We start from the raw sequence: 19,073 nt of genomic DNA on the forward strand, positions 1-19,073 counted from the left end.
TCTGCCAGAACACTTTTCAACAAAAACAACACACACGGTGCTTCTTCATCATATATACAATAAATCATAAAACAGACAAATACAAAATAACTCGGATGGAGGGAGAAACCCCTTTCTAGAAATAAACAAACAATACATGTAAGCAGGGCTTTCCTACCACCCTTCTACAGGGACCTTGATACTGACAGAGTTATCTCCAATTGTAACCAATGCTCATATATAACAACACTGCTGTCTTAAACAGCTTAAAAAGCTTTTATCAGATTATAGCCGAATGCAATCCGAAATGTCTACATGTGTGACAGATGGACACAATCAGTGCCTAAAAGTCCCCAATTTTGGAATGAGGACACTAAACAGTTTCAATGAGATAGAAGTGCTTTATATCTTAATGTTTTCAGAATTCAGCCATCCCTTTTACTCTACAAAACTGCACCACTGCAAACAAGACTAATCATTTTACCAACCTGGGGCAAAATTCAATAAGCATTTGCCAATGTTTGTACTGCCTTTTGAGGACCTTTAATTCCAGGTATGTACTAACAAGAGTTGGGACAGCTGAACAACAGCAGGACATTTGCTGTTTAGTTTATGCCACTAAATATATTAAAAAGCATAACTGCCCAAAAGATTTTATTTAGAAAGACATCCCAGGAGTACAATCTTCAGCACAACAGGATGGTTCAATGATGATATTGCCCAATCTAATAAGAGATGGGTTTCTTGGATATCTCTTTCAAGTTCTGTGGAAGCTCAGAAGGCGAACACTTCCAGAGTATATCAGCAAAGATAATGACTGATGACAGAGATTGGAGGTCAAGATCTCATCCACTTCGTATCCACATTCTGCAGCCAGGACAAGGGTGTTTCCATTTTTGATCCCCCGACTCTAATAACGGGTAAAAATAATATACGGTATCTGAAATGATTATAGTTTGGTCAGATAAGCTGTCTGTGGACCAATAGAATGAAAGCAGCTGTTTCTGTGTGGTAGGGCACGCTGTACTGTCAGTGAGAATGCACCATTGCGTCACTGGGGTTATTCCAGATTATGTGCTGCTGTTACTGTGAGGGGGGTGGATCACTTCAAGTGAAGGGCTGTAATTTGATCATGAGGGTTGGGTGACATCTTAAACTGAGTGAGCCTCAGTTTGTCAACAAATTGTTATCTGAACCTTGAGGCTGAATTATTTCTCTGTCCAAGGGTGAGACTGTGCATAGTTGAATGATGTTGGAAAACATTTTCCTTATACACGGTTTTGTTTGAGCCCTAAAATCTCCTAACTGCAACATATCCTGTACATTTTGCGATGAGGGACTATGTATTTTTGCTCAGGCAGTGTGAGGCAGTTATCGTCACGTCACTGAAGTGCTCAGTGGTATTAATTCAGTCATCCTTGAGTAGGTAAATCTATTATATCTCTATTGTTTATGTTAAGAGTATAAGATTAAATCATTGCCACCACTGTACAAATCAATATATTATATAGTATATAGTACTTGTTTAGCAATCGATCATTTTTTTATAAAGCCTTTCTGATTTTTTTTTTTCTTCATATTAAAATTAGCATACAAGTATGGCTTAAAAAAAGTATGTGCATTATATAAAGAACAGGAGAATACGTGGTGAAATCATATTCAGATGTATTGTTCTCTTAACAAACCTAAACTAATTTAAAAAACAAAATAACTTACTTTTTACACTAGAAAAAAAAAACATAGTAATGTTTAATACCAGAACCGGAATATACTCCAGATATTATTTCAGTCGTCCTTGTTTTAGTAAATGTACAACGTCTCACGATTGTTAATTTAAACACATCAGGCTCTTCGTATTAAAGGAAGAATACAAATTTGATCTAAAAAAATGAATAAAAGCTTAATTTTTTAGCACATGCATTGTACACAGAACTGAATAACTGGTGAAAAAAACAAAGTACTGCATATATTGTAATATCTAATAATACAACTGAAGGGCAAGAATAAAACCCATTAACATTGAAAGTGGAAGGTGATCTCAGAGCTGGATTGCCTTGAGAGACAGAGAGCTGACGTGCTGAATGTGTTGTTCTCTGTTTAACAGTAATGGAATTCCGGAGTGAGGGCACGTGACAAGCAGGCTGTAGTGGTGACATCAGACCCAGAAGAAACGCACAGTATTGCGAGGTGAAATTGGAATTGCACTGTTGCGTGGTTTAATAATGAACAAAGTAAAAGGTTTTAAACAAAAACAGCAGACGGCACTTGAGGCCAAAATAAATAGACACAGAAAACTGACTAACACTAAACAAACAGTGCATGAACAGACAAAACAAATATGACCCGTGCTGGTCAATTACTAATTAATTATTCACTTCTCGGCACATGAACTAATCTGTGCAATCCCAGTGTTCACATATTATTACATACTTTAAATGCACGTGAAGTGTTTGTGCAATCACCGTGCCTAAATACAACTATATATTTTAAATCCTCCCGCTGAACCACTGGTAGCAGAAATGCTGCCAATGGTAATGCTGATAGCAGGGTGGCACACTCCAGCAGCGGAAAGGATGCTTCCTCCTGTACCACCCCTGGCAGCGGAAAGACTGCCAGGGGCAAATCTCCTTCAGCCGGGGCACTCCTGGCGGTGGAAAAGCTGCTAATGGTGAGGCGGTCAGCTGACTTGCTGACAGCTCCAAGGCTGACTCCTCCAACCCCAGCAAATCCCAGAAGGTCAGCAGCAAACTACCTCCAGGGAAGGTATCTTCCGGCAGTAGTGCACGAGCATCACCAGGCAATTGTGAGCTTGTCTCCTCAGGCGGTGCGGAGCAGCAGGTAACCCCAGGTGATGTGGAGCAGGCATCCTTGGGCGGAGCAAGGGTGGCATCTTGGGCAATGTCATGTAGGTATCCCTGGGCGGTGAATTATAGGTATCCCTGAGCATTGACATGCAGGCATCCCCAAGCGATGACTTGGAGGCATCCCCGGGCAGTGACTTTAGGAGGGGAGCTCCTGGCCCAGGAGGCGGCAGCGGGAGCTCCACTTATGGAGTTAGTCAGGACCAGTCGAGGTGCTGGGGTTGGCCACTCTGGCATTGGCTGCGGCAGTACTGGCCCTCTTTGCAGCGCTGTGGCCAGGCTGTTTTTCCCCCATGCTCCCCTCAGTATCCTATGGGGTGGCTACTGAGGAATGCCAGCATCACGTCCTGGTCCTTTCTCTTGTGGTGGAGGTGGGAGCTGCAGACAGTCTTCCTTTGGTGGTGAAATGAGAGGCAGGTCCTGCTGCTCTCCCTCTGGTGGTGGAAGCAGAGGTAGCTCCTGCTGCTCTCCCTCTTGGGGTGGAGGTGGGAACAGATCCCTCTTGGGCTTTGGGTGTATGGCCCCCCTTTTTGGGCGCTGGATGCTCGTGCTTCCCCCCCGTCTGGTCGCTGGACTCTTGTGCTCCCCCCCGTCTGGGCGCTCGACGCTTGTGCTCCCCCCGTCTGGGCACTGTCGAGCTATCATAGGGGCATCCCGACCAGTCGTGTTCCCCTTCCTCACATCGCCCGCACCAGCTCGGTGGCACCTCGGAGCAGTCCCTCCTGCTTTCCGCACCAGGGGAACAGGTTCTCTGGCTCCTCTGGCCACTGTTGCTGTTGCTGCTGGGGCGGTGGGTGCATCAGTCTACCAACCCCTGCTGGTGGTGGAGACTGAGGCGACCCCCTGCTTCTCTGTCTCCTGATGGACAGGACAGTGGGTCACGTAGTGCCCACCTCCGCAGATGAGCATAGCTGGAGTAGCTTTCCAAAGAAGTATCAGGGACAGTTTGTGCTGGAATGCCCCGGCTCAGCGCAGCAGTAACGCCCGGGCTGCTGTTCCTCTGACGTGTTGTGGCTGCTGCCATATGCCATTCTTTCCCATTTTTTTTTTTTTTCCCCCAAAACAGAAATTTGTCATCCGCGGTATCCCTGGTCTGACGCTTGGAGGCGTCAGATCTGGAAGAAACACACAGTACTGCAAAGTGAAATGTGAATTGCGCTGTTGCGCAGTTTAATAATGAACAAAATAAAAGGTTTTAAACAAAAACAGCACATAGCACTTGAGGTCAAAATAAATAGACAAACAAAACGGGCTAACACAAAACAAACGGCACGAACAGACAGAACAAACATGAACCGTGCTGGTCCTCCAGCACGACACAGCAATTGCAATTGCTTTTTCTTTTCTTTAAATTACTCTCCTTTCCACACCCCTTGTCCACTCACTGAACACACAACCCAGAGTGAGTGAAACGTGTATCCTATATATACTCATGGATTCAATTACTGATTAATTATTCAGTTGAATCTCGGCATTTGAACTCACTCGTGCTACACAGATCAATTTATATCTCGTGCAGCAATATCTATACACCAGCATTTAACACTCCACACGCAACACAGAATACATAAATACACACAGGGGCGGGCACTTGGCCACAGGGCAGTATTTGAATGATGGAGATGCATTATTACTGAGGTACATGCCACAGGTATGCCAGTAGCAGTATTATACTAGAACTTTAAGTGATTTTATTTTTATTTTATTTAGTTCACTCAGAGTTAACGCTTTGTGAGTAGGGCTGGAGCGTCTGTTTGAAGCATTCGGTAAGCGGTGGTTTTAGAACAGTTGTCATTTATTTTCTGTTCTGTTATTGAGGTAATAACAGAAGAACTGACCTCCATAGGAAATAATTGGAGAGCAGTGCCTGGTTGATGTATAATAAGGGTTAACTCTCATATATACTTCATAATAGAGACAATAAAGGATGTGGGAATAAACTGTGGGAATAAACCCCTCCCTCATGACCCTCTCTGTATGGGAGGCCATGTTGAACAGCCCTTTGGCTGACTAAACATTTCCTGGGAAAGGGGGGCCCATGGCGGGGAGAGTGATTCTGAGAACAGTCTCTGGAGAGATCCTGTCACATCAAAGCACGGGGGCTGGGCCACATCAAACAACTTAATGAGGCTGTGACCAATCAGATCCCATCGAGACTGCCAGGAGTCACTGAGCACCCAGCAGGGAGGGTCATCCAGCATGCAGTTAGAACAAGCATTCATAAAAAAACTTGCCCTGTGCTGTACTGACTCTCAAATACAAATTCAGCTCGACTCCTGTAGAAACTTCTCTTTGTTTCTATTTATTTAATATGGTGGTGGGTCCCTCTTGTTTTCCTTTTTGTTACATGTAATTTGTATTGTTTGTTTTCAGGGTTGGAAACAAATCATCCTATGCATTGAGTGTGTATATATATATATATATATATATATATATATATATATATATATATATATATATATATATATATATATATATATATATATTATATATATATATATATATATATCTATCAGTATAGACATTATTAAAAAAAAAAAAAAAAAAAAAAAAACATTATTAAACAATAGGTTTACAGATATGCCAAGGGGTAAATCCATGGCAAATCAGCAAATCCAGGATTTGACAATTATCATGTCTAGGCTAGACCATACTATGAACCCCCTAATTTCTTAGTTGCATTATTTATAAGGATAAGGCAGATTTATTTAAGTAATACTTCAACACGTCAATTTAATTAATCATTTCAGGGAATGCTACAGGTAGCCATGGAAACCAGTCCTGGACTGGGAAGTGCAAAAGATATTAGAAATTCAAAACAATTTCAGAAAAAATAAATAAATAAATAAAATCAAACCTAAATATTACTGTTACTCAGAACCATTGCAAATATCATAAAAAAATTAAACAAGAAATAGCATAAAAATGTATCTTTCCGCACATAGCACTTGTGGTTCCAGTTAAAACTATAATTAGGGCTTCTGGTTTTCAATGTTTTCCGTCGACTTTTGTACTCTCCTTTTAAAAATTCAATTGATCCCTGTTAAGCCTTTTGTGTATGTCAATCACAACTGAGAAACATGTTCATAGTAACAGTTAATTTATGTCCCAAAAATTAGCACACACAGTTAATTTATGTATACATATGTGTACATATGTATCATATATGTATGTATATATATATATATAATATATATTATATATATATATATATATATATATATCGTCTTTATTTGCAGAAACGACTCTTCTTTATTTATGTAAATACATTCAAATCTATCCAGCATATACTGCTTTATTTTTCATTATAGCTTTAATAAGGATGAGACTCTTGTTAACATGTTGCAATATCGTTTGTGCATTCTGTTCGTAATGAAAAATAAGGGATTAGCAAAAACCTGTAAATTAAATCAAGTTTGCTATAAACCTGTTTCTCAGTTGTGATTGACATACACGAATGGCTTAATGGGTATCAATTGAATTCTTAAAGGAGAGTGGAAAAGTCGGGATAAAACACCAAAAATCAGAAGCCCTAACTATAATGGACAAGCATGATCATTGTATCGTATTTTCAGTCTGTGACCCTGGAGCTGTCTGCTGATTTGGCACGGCATGAGGCGTCCACTTCCTAAAAAAGTGGGGTCTGTCACATGTGATTTTCTGTTTAGGAGGATGATGCCAAGAGCCTAGTTCATGCCTTTCCATACTTTTAATATACAATTCAAAGAGGCACAGTGAAAGAAATGGGTTCACACTTTTTATTAATAAACCAATTGAGTGAATATGCTTGTGTCAGCACACTTCCTTCATTCTCTTTCCCTGGGAGACTAGGTTCATCCTCTTCATTGCTGAGATCCTGTGACTGGCTAGAGGTGGGATGGTGGCTTGTCTATTTAGAACTACATCTTTCATTCAATTATACTGGATGAGTTATCATCCATAAATACAGTATAACATTTAGAATACATGGTATAAGAGACTTCAGTTATGTAAAAGTAAGCTTACTTGTGTAAAAACAAAGCACAGTTCACCAAATCTCCTTTGTTACTTCAGTGCCATTAATAATCTGAGTGTAACCTAAACCCTAAGCACCGGTGTCGGCAAGGAGGGCTTCACACAACATACAGTATCTGTCCAACAGCGAGGATTATTTTCTTCAAAGTTCAGCATATTGATAGACATGACTGAAATGGTAACACTTATATGCTGAACATGTCCATCTGTCACACTTTACATGGTGATCACAATAATGCCTTGATTTTGTGCCAATATTCTCCAAATGTTTGTCATGCACTCCTATAGAAGTTTCAGGTTCCATTAAGTTAACAATTCTTCCCGTTCAATGCAATGACAACCATTACCGAATGGGAAAGAGCCCTCTCTGACCGTTAATCGCTGAGTGTATATAAAAAAAAGCTGCCCTATCAGGGCCCTGCTGTGAGGGGGAAGTTCCTTCCACCTCCTGCTGAAGAGGGAAGTCCTCACAGTAACATATCACCATTTTCTCTCTCACTTCACTGAGACAGGTCACAGATTGCTTCGTGCTTTCTTGTCCGAATTTGGCTGATTTGTCTTCAACCTTCAAATTTATTAACATCCACGGTAAAATCACGCTTTCGAGCATTACTGAGAGTGCTCTTGCTTGATTCTTCCGTCACTTTACTGACTAGAGCTGGTTTCGACCCCTCTTGCAAAATTGGCGAGCAGCCATTACTCTTTTTCACTACAAGAGGCCTTGTGTAGTTTGATATACCGTGTTGGGAGCTGTTGTGTTGCTGTAAGGAGACCCCACTGCTCACAGTGTCGTACTCTACGCTGATTTAATTGGCCACGGCGACCAAAAAATTTTTTTAAAAATCAGCTCGGCCCTAGTGATTGACTCTGCACCGACAATGTATAGCAATTCACTTGCTCCATGAAGTGGGTGTAAGTTTCACCCACCTGCCCCTTTAATTAGGGACAGTAGCCTGGCCAGGTTAAACTCAATTTCCCATAGTTCCTTGCTTTCACCCTCTGTTCATCCTCTCCCCCCATTGGCTCATTCAGATATCCACTCCTCCAATCTCAGAGCTCCTTGGAAGCCAGTACTGGTACTAAAGCTGGCTGGCTAGGCCAAGGAGGACTCCATTTACAAACAAATAGCATATTACTTAATTAACAGAGTAACTTTAATTTAGATGAAAACTGGTGCATCCATTCACTCTTTTCAAAATCGTGTACTTTGTCTAAACCTTTCTTTTTTGTTTACACTGTTACTTGTTTAAGTTTAGTTGCTGTTCAAGGTCGGTTTAGGGTTTGTTTTTTGGTAGTGTGTTCAGTCTCCATTTTGTTCCTGATCCTCCTGATATTTTCCAAACGGCTGTTCACCACTCAACTCGGAACTACTCAACAGACTCACCATTTTCTACGATCCCTATTTTTTCATCAACCTTCATCCATCCTCTTCAGTACAAGACTCTGTTCTGGACTTCTTTATTTGTTGGTGAGATTATTCCTTTTCTGTTTGCTGTTTTTTTCTACTTTCCTTTGATACTTTGGTTACTGAAATTTTGGTTTTGTTCTTTTGTTACTTTGGATTTCATCTGCATTATTTCATTGGACTTGTTAGGCCTGAAATTTCATTTATCATCCATTGCCATCAAGACTGTCTTTGTAATTGTTTCCCCCATCTACTTATTCATTCACCTTTGTCTCTTTTGCCTGTCAGTGTGTTTGTTTTGTATTGGTGTGATATTTATGTGTTTGGGTTTACTGGAGGCCCACTGGACATAGCATTCATTTCGCTTTAGTGTTAGTTTGTTTGGATGTTTGTTTAATTAACTTTACTTTCTTACTCACCTGTACGTTCCACTTAACAAACTGTTATCTGCAATAAGTTGTTGGCATTATATTTCATTTATTACATTATAGTTTACAACAATAAACCGTTTGTTCATGAAATTGACACCTCTGACGTCCCTGCTTTTGCTGTCTGTCACTCTTGCTGACCTAGTTAGTTATAGATATTGGGCCAGTAGTATCTCCTTAGGGAGGACAGTACACCTGCTTCTCAGTTGTGCAGAGTGATCATTACAAATGCTCTCCTCAGCGCCGATCCCAGCACCTATTGACTCTGCACCAGTGAACATCTTCGGCACCATCTACAGCCCGGCACCAACCATGCTACCAGTCGGCACCGATTGACTCGGCACTGACAGTGCTCTCCTCGGCATCAATCAGGGGCACCGATTGACTCGGCACCGGTGAACACCTTCGGCGCCGTCTACAGCCCGGCACCGACCGCGCTACCCATCGGCACCCACCTCGGCGCCCATTGACTCGACACCGATCACTCTGCACCGACCGCGCTCTCCCTCGCCACCAACCTCAGCACCGATAGACACGGTACCGATCGTGATTCCTCTCTGCACCGAGCGCAGCAGCCCCGCCTACACACACGCCATGCCAGTGCGATCAACTGAGTCCTCCACTGGTTTTCACCAGTGCGCGGCGAAGCTACCCAGACAGGACGAGCACCTGTCCTGCGCCAGATGCTTAGGGCCAGACCTTGCGGCTAAAGGCAGGTGAGTTGAACTGCTCTCCATGCAGGAAATTCTCAAACACAGGAGAGCAGCCCTATCCCCAGCAGAGTCTCTCTCCCCGAGCTATGGAAGAATGAGGTCAGTGGTCCAGGGTTCTCCGCAGAGGTTCGCCTACTACTACCCTCCCCCCCCCCCCCCCCCCCCCGAGGGAGCTCTCCTACACACCTGGGTTACCCTCTCCTTCTCCACCACAAGTACAGAGGTGCCGGCACCTCTCAGAGGTGACGAGATGGTCACCGCCGAGGTACTGCAGGTACAGGCAGTCACCACGCAGGTACTGCTCTCCTTCAACACGCAGGCACAGACGATCCCCGTTACAGTCGCCTCGGGGGCGTGCAAGGAGTTGGTGGAGACTGTGAGAGCTCAGCAAACTATGCTGGAGACCCTACTTAAGTCACAGGGCAGACTACCCCCTACCACCAGTCAGCCCCAACTTCCACAGTCTCGTTCCCCATCCCTAGCACCTAGACCTCCTAGCCTAGGCGAGCTGTCCTTCACGGCGTCGAGGTCAGACGTCTCGCACCCAGCCACTTTCATCAGGAAAGCCACAGCGGCCGGCTCCTTACTGCCCCTGCCGCATGTGTCGCAGAGGGAAGAGTTCTGGGCACTAATGCAGCGTGCAGCTGCAGCCACGGACGTTTCCTGGCTGGCAGAACAGGAGGGACGGGAACCGCTTTCTCCAACAAAAAGGGCACCCACAGCAAGCCCTCCTTTTGTGCCAGGATTTCCTGGAATTGGTGTGCTCCACCTGGAGCAACCCAGCGTCTGCACCCGTAGCCTCCAGAACAGCAGAGTCTCTGCTGCACACTGCAGGAGCCCAAGAAGCGGGCCTAGGCACATTCTACACTATTGGGGACACGGTCATGGTATTGGTGCAAGGTTCCACCTTCACCAAGGGGGATAAGGACCCAACCTGTCCATCCAAGCCTTGCAGGACACCGGATGCTATGCTGAAAAAGGCTTATGCATCGGCCACTCTGTCAGTCAGAGTAGTGAACGCCATGGCTATACTGGTGCTCTGCCAGACCCAGTTAGCAGAGAGGCTGCAGGAAAGATCCACAGAGGCAGACATAGGGGAGCTCCAGGCGGTAGCAAGGGCAATGACTGACCTAATGGGGGAGTTGGGCAAGGCATCAGAGAGGTCGCTGGCCGCAATGGTGGCCGCTCGCCGCATTTGTGGCTGATGCAAGCCAAGGTCGTAGAAACAGAGAGGGTGGCGTTACTGGATGCCGCCATTACACCGGGACAGACATTTGGGGCGACCATTGATGTGAGCCTTGAGAGGTCCCACAGGGCCACGGAGGTCGCCTTCAAATTTTCGTGCCTTCCGGCTTACCGTCAGTGCCCAAGGTGACCTTCACAGCTTGCAGGGGCAACAGGGCCTGAACGCCACCCCCCACCCCAGAACAGACAAGCAGGCAGAGGAAGAGCCGGTGGCAAGGGACCACTGCCGGCCAGGGGTAACCGGTTCTCCGGCTGGAGACCGAGACTGAGACTGAGGCCAGGGCCTAAGAAAGACCCACCCCCTCCCACCCGGGTGACTGGTTCACATCAATCGACCTGCAAGACGCTTAATTCCATGTCCCGATCCATCCCGCGCACAGAAAATATCTGCGCTTTGCCTTTCAAGGCAATGCGTACGAATTGTGTGTGCTGCCATTTGGCCTCTCGCTGGTGCCCCGTACATTTTCAAAGTGCATGGATGCAGCACTGGCTGCACTCAGGCTGCGGGTTATTCGGATCCTGAACTATCTGGACGATTGGCTAGTTTGCGTGCATTCCAAAGCATGCGCAGAGGTTGTTGGGGCTGATGGCAGCCACCTCGAGAATCCTTCCGCTAGGGCTGCTGAGAATGCGCCCGCTTCAAATATGGGTAAATTTGCTCAAGGTGCACCCAGTCCGTGATCGGTACCGGCTGGTGCGGGCAAGCGCACATAAATGCCCAAGAAGTGAACCTGGCGTTATCTCATTTTTGCCAGCAGTTAGTGCACAAACATGTGCTGGTCCGGACGGACAATACTACAGTGGTAGCCTACATAAACCACCCAGGCGGCCTGCGCTCACCGGGCCTTCACCACGCAGCGCACAGACTCCTGTCCTGGACGCACAGAAACCTGTCCTGCGTTCCATCAGGGCAGTTCACCTCCCCGGTGTGGACAACAAGGAAGCAGACCTCCTGCCAGAAGAGCTCCAGACAGATCGGAATGGAGACTGTATCCTTAAGTGATGAAACAGATTTGGGAGAGGTTTCGTACTGCATGAGTTGACCTCTTTACCACAGCCAAATCCACTCATTGCCCCTTATGGTTCTCCATGGAGAGAGACTGGGGCCCCCTGGGAATAGACGCTCTAGCTCACCCCTGGCCACAGGGGCTCTTGTATGCGTTCCCTCCGCTACCATTACTACCCCTGACACTAGACAGGATAAGGGTGGAGAGAGCACAGGTTCTGCTGGTTGCACCAAGATGGCTGAGACGCCCCTGGTTTGTTTTCCTCTCCGACATGTTGTTGGGTCAACCCCGCTGCGCAAGGACCTTCTGAGCCAAGCGGAGGGGCTATTGTGGCACCCGAACCCAGCCCAGCTCCAACTCTGGGTCTGGCCGTTGAAGGGAGCCGTCTATTCAGACGAGGTTTGCCAGACGCAGTAGTAGAAACACTACAGTCTGCTAGGGCGCCGAGCACTAGAGCCGAGTACACATAAAAATGGAAAGTTTTCCAAGACTGGTGCATTGCCGAAGATCACACTCCTGTGACCTGCCCTGTTGAGATGATATAAACCTTTTTACAACATCTGTTTGACGCAGGAGAATCAGTGTCCACTTTGAAGGTATAAGTGGCAGCAATATCTGTGTGCCACAAGAAAATTGACTCTTTGTCCCCTAGGGCACATTTCCTTGCAGTGCAATTTCTTAAAGGGGCTCGGAGGCTTCATCCGCCCATGAAAAGTATGGTCCCCAAGTGGGATCTAGTACTGGTACTGCAGGTCCTTATTGGTCCCCCATTCAAGCCCATGGTGTCAGCAGAACTGTGCCCTGTTTCCTTGAAGGTGGTGTTTTTAATAGCCATTATATCTGCCAGATGAGTAAATGAGCTTCATGCGCTGGCCATCGTGACACATGTATGGCTTTCACTGGCAGTAACTCGTAAGTAACATTAAGAACAAATCTAGCCTTTTTGCCAAAGGTGGTATCTTCATTCCAAATTAACCAGCCAGTGGTTTTGGAAACTTTCAGACCTCCCCCACACGAGTCAGAGGAGGACCATAGACAGCACACGCTCTGCCCAGTTCGGGCTCTGCGCTGTTACCTGGATATTACGGCATCCTGGAGACAGTCCAACCAGCTGTTGTCTGCTATGGGTCCCGCTGTAGAGGTCAGGCCCTATCAAAGCAACGTCTAGTGCACTAAGTGGTAGATGCGATATGCTTGGTGTAGGAACAAATGTACTCCCCCTTACCGGGGGACATTACAACCCATTCTACCAGGGGCCAGGCAACTTCGTGGGCTCTCCTTCATGGTGCCTCCTTAGATGAACTATGCAATGCTGCTACATTGACAGGTAGTCAGACATTTGCGCATTTCTACCACCATGGTGTGGCAAACCGAGCGAGACCCTCTCTGGGCTCTAGGGTGTTGCAGGCAGCATGCCCTTAGGCCTCATGTGGGCCTAAGGGGCCTGTATTGTCGGTAGTCTGGAGCCATGACATCTTTGGTACAGTTTCCCATTCGGTAATGGTTGTCATTCCATTGAAAGGGAATGTTAGGTTATTACCATAACCCTGGTTCCCTGAAAGAGAATGCCAACCATTACCCTTCGAGGTCGTGTCCCCTGCTGACCTCTGATTTCGAAAGAAAATGGCGATGTTACTGTGAGGACGTCTTTCTTCAGCAGGAGGGACTTCCCCCTCACAGCAGGGCCCTGAAAGGGCAACTTTTTATATATGCTCAGTCATTGGCAGTCAGAGAGGGCTCTTTCCCATTTGATAATGGTTCTCATTCTCTTTCATTGAACCAGGGTTATGGTAATAACGTTATCCATTCTGGTACTGTGTGATGTATTGCCTGATTATGTGGACCATCTGTATATGTGTGCACTGGAAAAAGGTTTTGTTGGTAATAAAAGGACATCCACCTCATGTAGCTGTTTTTAGGACTAGAAATATGATGGAGGACACTACTGTGATTTGACTAACTGTACAGGACCGCAGTGTATAGGAAGGCTACAGCTAACCCAGTTGTTTCAGCACCATTCAGATTATTTTTCTGTTCAGCTCTTTAACACTCACATCCAACACTATTTTAATATCTGTGGCTATATTAGGAGATTTCAAAACTGGAACAAATCTTGCACATTTTTAGGGGGCGGATCATTTTTTGAATGTAACTTGATCCTATTTTGTAGTCATCGGATCTTTATATGGCTGGACCCTTAATTCTAACCACGTGTGCATGTTAAATGTTTTTGTACAGATGTTAATTTTAGTATTATTGCATATTATACCATTGAGTGCTTCATTGTTTTGGAATGCAATAAATTTGGAGGATGAGGGTAAAATGATTGTATTTATACAGTAGATACTGTATGTGTGTATACCGAGAGCAAAGATGATTGATGAACAGATAAGATCACGGTCAGTCTCCAATACTTGGTACCAAAAGTGGGAACAAAGTCTTAAAACATTTCTTTCGTTATCAACTGTGCAAGGTATGAATTTATGTAATTTATATAACAAGTAAGTCCTAAGATAAAAAAAAAAATGTCATGTTCAATTGACACACTTTTATTCAATGACCACTCTACTGTTCGTCATCTTTATTTTAGTGAACCTGACGTTTCAAATCTGCCGGAAATAAATAAATAAAAACCTGGTGATTGTGGTAAAACACTGTATTACAGTAATTATGAAAAGTATGTACATTTTCAACACATTGCTGTTTGTATGCTGCATATCCTGATATTGATAAGGTGGAGTAGGTCATTAAAATGTTCTTATTTTGGATTTTAATATCTTATATTTGATGAGAACTCAAACGTGGATATTTTATAAAATAACTTAAAGTAATGTATTCTGAATGTAAAGATATTTACATTTAGCAAATAAATGTGGATTTTTCTTATAGTGTAATTATTCAACCAAATGTAACACGCAAAACCCTCATTTTGATGATCTGTAATTCCAACATGCAAGAAAAGAAACACAACAGTATATTTAAATTGATTTCTTGTTCAAGGTAAATGATGACTGCACCAATCATGTCACAAATAACGGGTTTTTCATGACGTGGACTGTTTTTGTCAAAATTTTTAAATGTACGTCAAGTAAAAGTAATGTATATAACGTACCAAACATTTAAAAAACATTTATCCTACTAAAATAAGGTTTCATAATAAAGATAAACGTGAAAAAATGTTACAGTGCCTATCGGTACCAAGTATTGGAGACTGACACATCACTACATTACATTTAGATCTACGAGAGTTAAGGCAAAGTATTTTTAAGTTATTCAGAAGCCTCCATTGTTCTTTGTAAACAACTGCTATGTCTTGGACTGAATAAACAAGAACAAGAAAGGGAGAGACGAGATGGAGGAGGGAGAAAAGCACTGAGACAGAGGAGACGGCAAGGAAAAAACAAGCCCAAACTGGTCAAAGCAAACAGACTGGCGAGGTTGAGAAATAAATTGCCAAATTACATTTTTTTTTATGGTTTTTATTTTTAAACATGTCATGTCATCTCAATTTCTTGCTGCTTAATTTCCCCCTTCCTTTAAGCAAAGCCCTTGATGTTTTTTTGTTGTGATTATATAAGCTTTTTTGTGATGAAGTCTTCTTCCCATAATGCAGAGTGACCAGCACTAGCGCCAGCAAATTAAAACCCGTCACTGCAGGACTGCTGAAATGACTGTTAATAGGACTTTTGGCAGATCAAATTAAACAGGTCCCACTGAACGTGATTCGCAGTTCAAGATGCCAGTCCTTAGATTGAGTTACAAATACTCACGTGACAAAATACCACTTTAAGTATTACTGGGATGGCTTTACATAGAAATAACAACTGTTTTTTTTTTTTGTTTTTTTTTCTCATTTTGTTATGAATCCAAAATGTAGACATGATCAGCATGTTATGAACCAGGTTCTGCTTGTTTATGTCCCAGCTCCACATCCTCTTCCTACTTTTAGTTTGCCCATTTTTTATTTCTGAATGTTTGTGAGATCATGACTCCCAGCTAATCCTAAGAGTGTGAGAGCTAGCCTGCAGTAGGGTAGGACACTGGGTTCACAGATAGCGTTTTTCAGCGTGTGATAAAGTTTAATTGTTTAATGAGACTTGTGACAGGTTTCCAGGAACGTTGCTGCACTATTGTGCTCTGCCCCGAGTTGTTTCGCAATTTGAGCACACAGCCAAGAAGCAGAGCTGTTGTAGTCACCAAGATACATCAATGACTTTGACATACTTGTGTATCAGTGTTGTATTTGAGAATTATTTGTAACTATGTTTGAATCCTGTACCTGCATCCATTCTCTACACTGTGTTTAAAAACAAACATTTTTACATGAAAAAAGACCCACAAACCCACCCTTAGTGTTTTTCTTAGTGTAAGTTTCTGCTTATTTAATTGGTCCTTTGTAAGTCCCTTGTCTCTAACATGACCTTCTCCTCTCTTTCAGCCAGGGTAAAGTCCCGGTGTGCCCCCACATTCTTCGCCTGTGCAAGTGGGATGCACTGCATCATCGGGCGCTTCCACTGCAATGGCTTTGAGGACTGTCCTGATGGCAGCGACGAGGAGAACTGCAGTGAGTACCGCCATGCACTTACCTACTGTGATTATTAATGAGACATACATGGGATTACTTATAAATACACCCAGGACGAGTCTTTGTCTAAAAAAAACGAAATATGCATCTTTCATATAGGAAAAGTGTTGGTAATACATATTCGATGTAGTGGAAGTGTGTTTTGTTAGCTGTGTGTACTTTAGAGGCACAGTTGTTGCTATAGAGCCCTGCGGCTGAGTGTCTTGTCCCTTTGTTTTTGCGTTATGATTTATGTTAAAAAGACGGCGAAAGCCAGTATTTGTATTTATATATATATATATATATATATATATATATATATATATATATATATATATATATATATATATATATATATATATATATATTGTGAGATAGCAGGGAGGGGGTTAAAATCCTTCCCTGCTAAAAACCTTGTGAGAATGCACATTTGGGTGTTATGGGGTTTAATTGGGTAATTGTTTTATTGTTTAGTAATCCCCTGCACCTGGTGGTAATTGTAAATTAGAGCCAGGTGCAGGGTATTTAAGAGAGGCAGCCAGTCTGTTCCAGGCTGCTGCTGAGAGAAGAGCCCGACTGTGTGAGTGAGCAGTCGTATTGAGGTATTGTGTAAGGGTGTGTTTTTGAATGTTTGTGGCAGGTAAATGGTTTAGCCGTCCTGCGTGATAGTTAGGTTCCTGTTTGTTTAGTGAGTGCTCCAAATAGGAGCTAGGTGTTTGTTTTGTGTTTATTTCATTTTGTGTTTATTAAAAGTGAGCGCTGTTTCAGTAGAATCCTGTGTGTTGAGTCGTGATTCGGAAGGGAGAAGATATATATATATATATATATATATATATATATATATATATATATATATATATTTACCCTAACGCTATGCTACATGCGAACGGACTAAAGCAGTCCAATATCATTTGTTGTGTGAGACCGGCAAAAAGCCGGTCTCATAATATAGTTGCATGAATGGGGTTAAAATCCCCATTCATACAAACCTCATGCAGAAGGTGACCATTTCCCGAGTTAATATATTGATTCATTGTTGGGAGATGGTCACCTGTATAAAAGACTGCAGCTGTCTGCACTCGGTGTTGAGAGTGTCTAGAAGTAGAGAACGGGAGTGAGGAGATAAATTAAATAACTAAGAATAATAACAATTGCTAAGGGTACTTGCTGGCTTACACACCAGCACGATACTTGCTTGTTATTTATTTATTTGTTTGGTCAATGCACCTTTTGTTGTTTTGTGTAGTTTTGTTGTGTTTTAAATCTTGTATTTTCTATTTATTAATAAAATACTGAGCACCCTAGCGTTTCAGTTTTGCCCCGCCATTAATTATTTTGGTTTCTGTTCTGGTCTGACGTCACCCCTGCTCCTCCAAGCGTTAGACCAGGAATACTGCAGGTTTTGTTTGCTCAACAGAAGTGTTTTTTTTGTTTGCAACAGCAGCAGCAATAGTCATTGCCGGTTGGTTACCAAGAGTGGTGCCCTGTCTGTGCCGAGCATCCACAGCTCAAGAGGGGGGAAGTCGGTGCTTCCACAGCCCAAGAGAGGGGAGGCCGAACGTCCACAGCCCAAGAGGGTGGAGTCGGTGCGTTCACAGCCCAAGAGGGGGGGATGCCGAGCGTCCACAGCCCATGAAAGGGAAATCCCTTTCATGGGTCCACTGCCCAAGGCTCCAGTGACAGGGGAGGAGTACCTGCTGTTCCCACCTCCACCAGCAGAGGAAGAATACCTGCTGGTTTGACTTCCACCATCATCCGAGGAAGAGGAGCAGGAGCTGCCTCTGCATCCTCCGAGGTGGTCCACTCTCCTCTGAGGGGATTTGGGACTGGCTGACGTAGCTTGAGAGGGATATCAAGGAGACCCTCCCTGTTGTTATCAACCTCCTGTGGGCCCGAGATGGGAAGCACTGGGAGGCTTGGGAACAGCAACACCACCCAGCATCCTTCCCAGACGTCGCAGCCATGGTGCTGAACTACCTGGCTGCGGATATGGGAGCGTCCCCGTTGCCCTCGCTGCCATCTCCAGTGCCAGAGGGAGAGGAGCCCTTGCTGCTGTCACCAGCGCCAGAAGGAGAGGAGCCCTTGCTGCTGTCGCCAGCGCCAGAAGGAGAGGAGCCCTCGCTGCTGTCTCCAGCGCCAGCGGGAGAGGAGCCCTCGCTGCCATCTCCAGCGCCATTGGGAGAGTAGCCCTCACCACTGTTTCTGGTGCCAGAGGGAGATGAGCCCTCGCTGCCTTCTCCAGCGCCAGAGGGAGAGTAGCCCTTGCCAATTTTTCTAGCGCCAGAGGGAGAGGAGCCATTACTGCCATCCCTGCCGCCAGGAGCAGAGCAGCAGGAGCTGCCTCTGTCTCCACCACCAGCAGAAGAAGAGCAGCAGGAGCTACCTCTGCCTCTGCGACCTCCACTGCCAGGAGCAGAGCAGCAGGAGCTTCCTCTCCTTCCCCACCTCCACCGCCAGGAGCAGAGCAGCAGTAGCTGTCTTTGCCTCCACCACCTCCCCCAGTAGAGGATGAATGCCTGCTGGTTTCGCCTCCCACCATTGTGGGAGGATTGGTTTCCGCTCCCACCTCTACCACCAGAGGAGCTGGAGCTACCTCCACCACCACATTCACAAGACATTTGTGTTTTTTGACTATGCATTATTCTGGTGATGATTGGAAGCAGTAGTTTTAAGCTGCTCAGTCAGAGCTGGATATTGTGATGGATTTGGTCAATGCTTGTTTATTTCTGTAGAATGTTGAGTTAAAGGATTATTACAGAAGAGGGAAGTTTCTTTTGATATATGTTTTACACTATTTCCATTGAAACAAAGCTGCAAGAAATGCCAAATTAAAAAAAAAAGACTATATTAAATTAAA

At 44.3% G+C, this 19,073-nt stretch overlaps 1 protein-coding gene across 4 annotated transcripts in view; it reads left to right on the forward strand.

Annotated features, from left to right (window-relative positions):
* The window catches only part of LOC121330014 (low-density lipoprotein receptor class A domain-containing protein 3-like), a 91,149-nt gene that overhangs the window by 36,687 nt on the left and 35,389 nt on the right, over positions 1-19,073 (forward strand). For all 4 annotated transcript variants that reach the window (XM_041276213.1, XM_041276209.1, XM_041276211.1 and 1 more), the window contains one exon: positions 16,091-16,216. In XM_041276213.1, the coding sequence (XP_041132147.1) occupies positions 16,091-16,216 (126 nt within the window). The remainder of the gene's footprint in view (positions 1-16,090; positions 16,217-19,073) is intronic.

Source organism: Polyodon spathula, chromosome 17 (genome assembly GCF_017654505.1).
Source record: "Polyodon spathula isolate WHYD16114869_AA chromosome 17, ASM1765450v1, whole genome shotgun sequence".
Lineage (NCBI taxonomy): Eukaryota > Metazoa > Chordata > Actinopteri > Acipenseriformes > Polyodontidae > Polyodon > Polyodon spathula.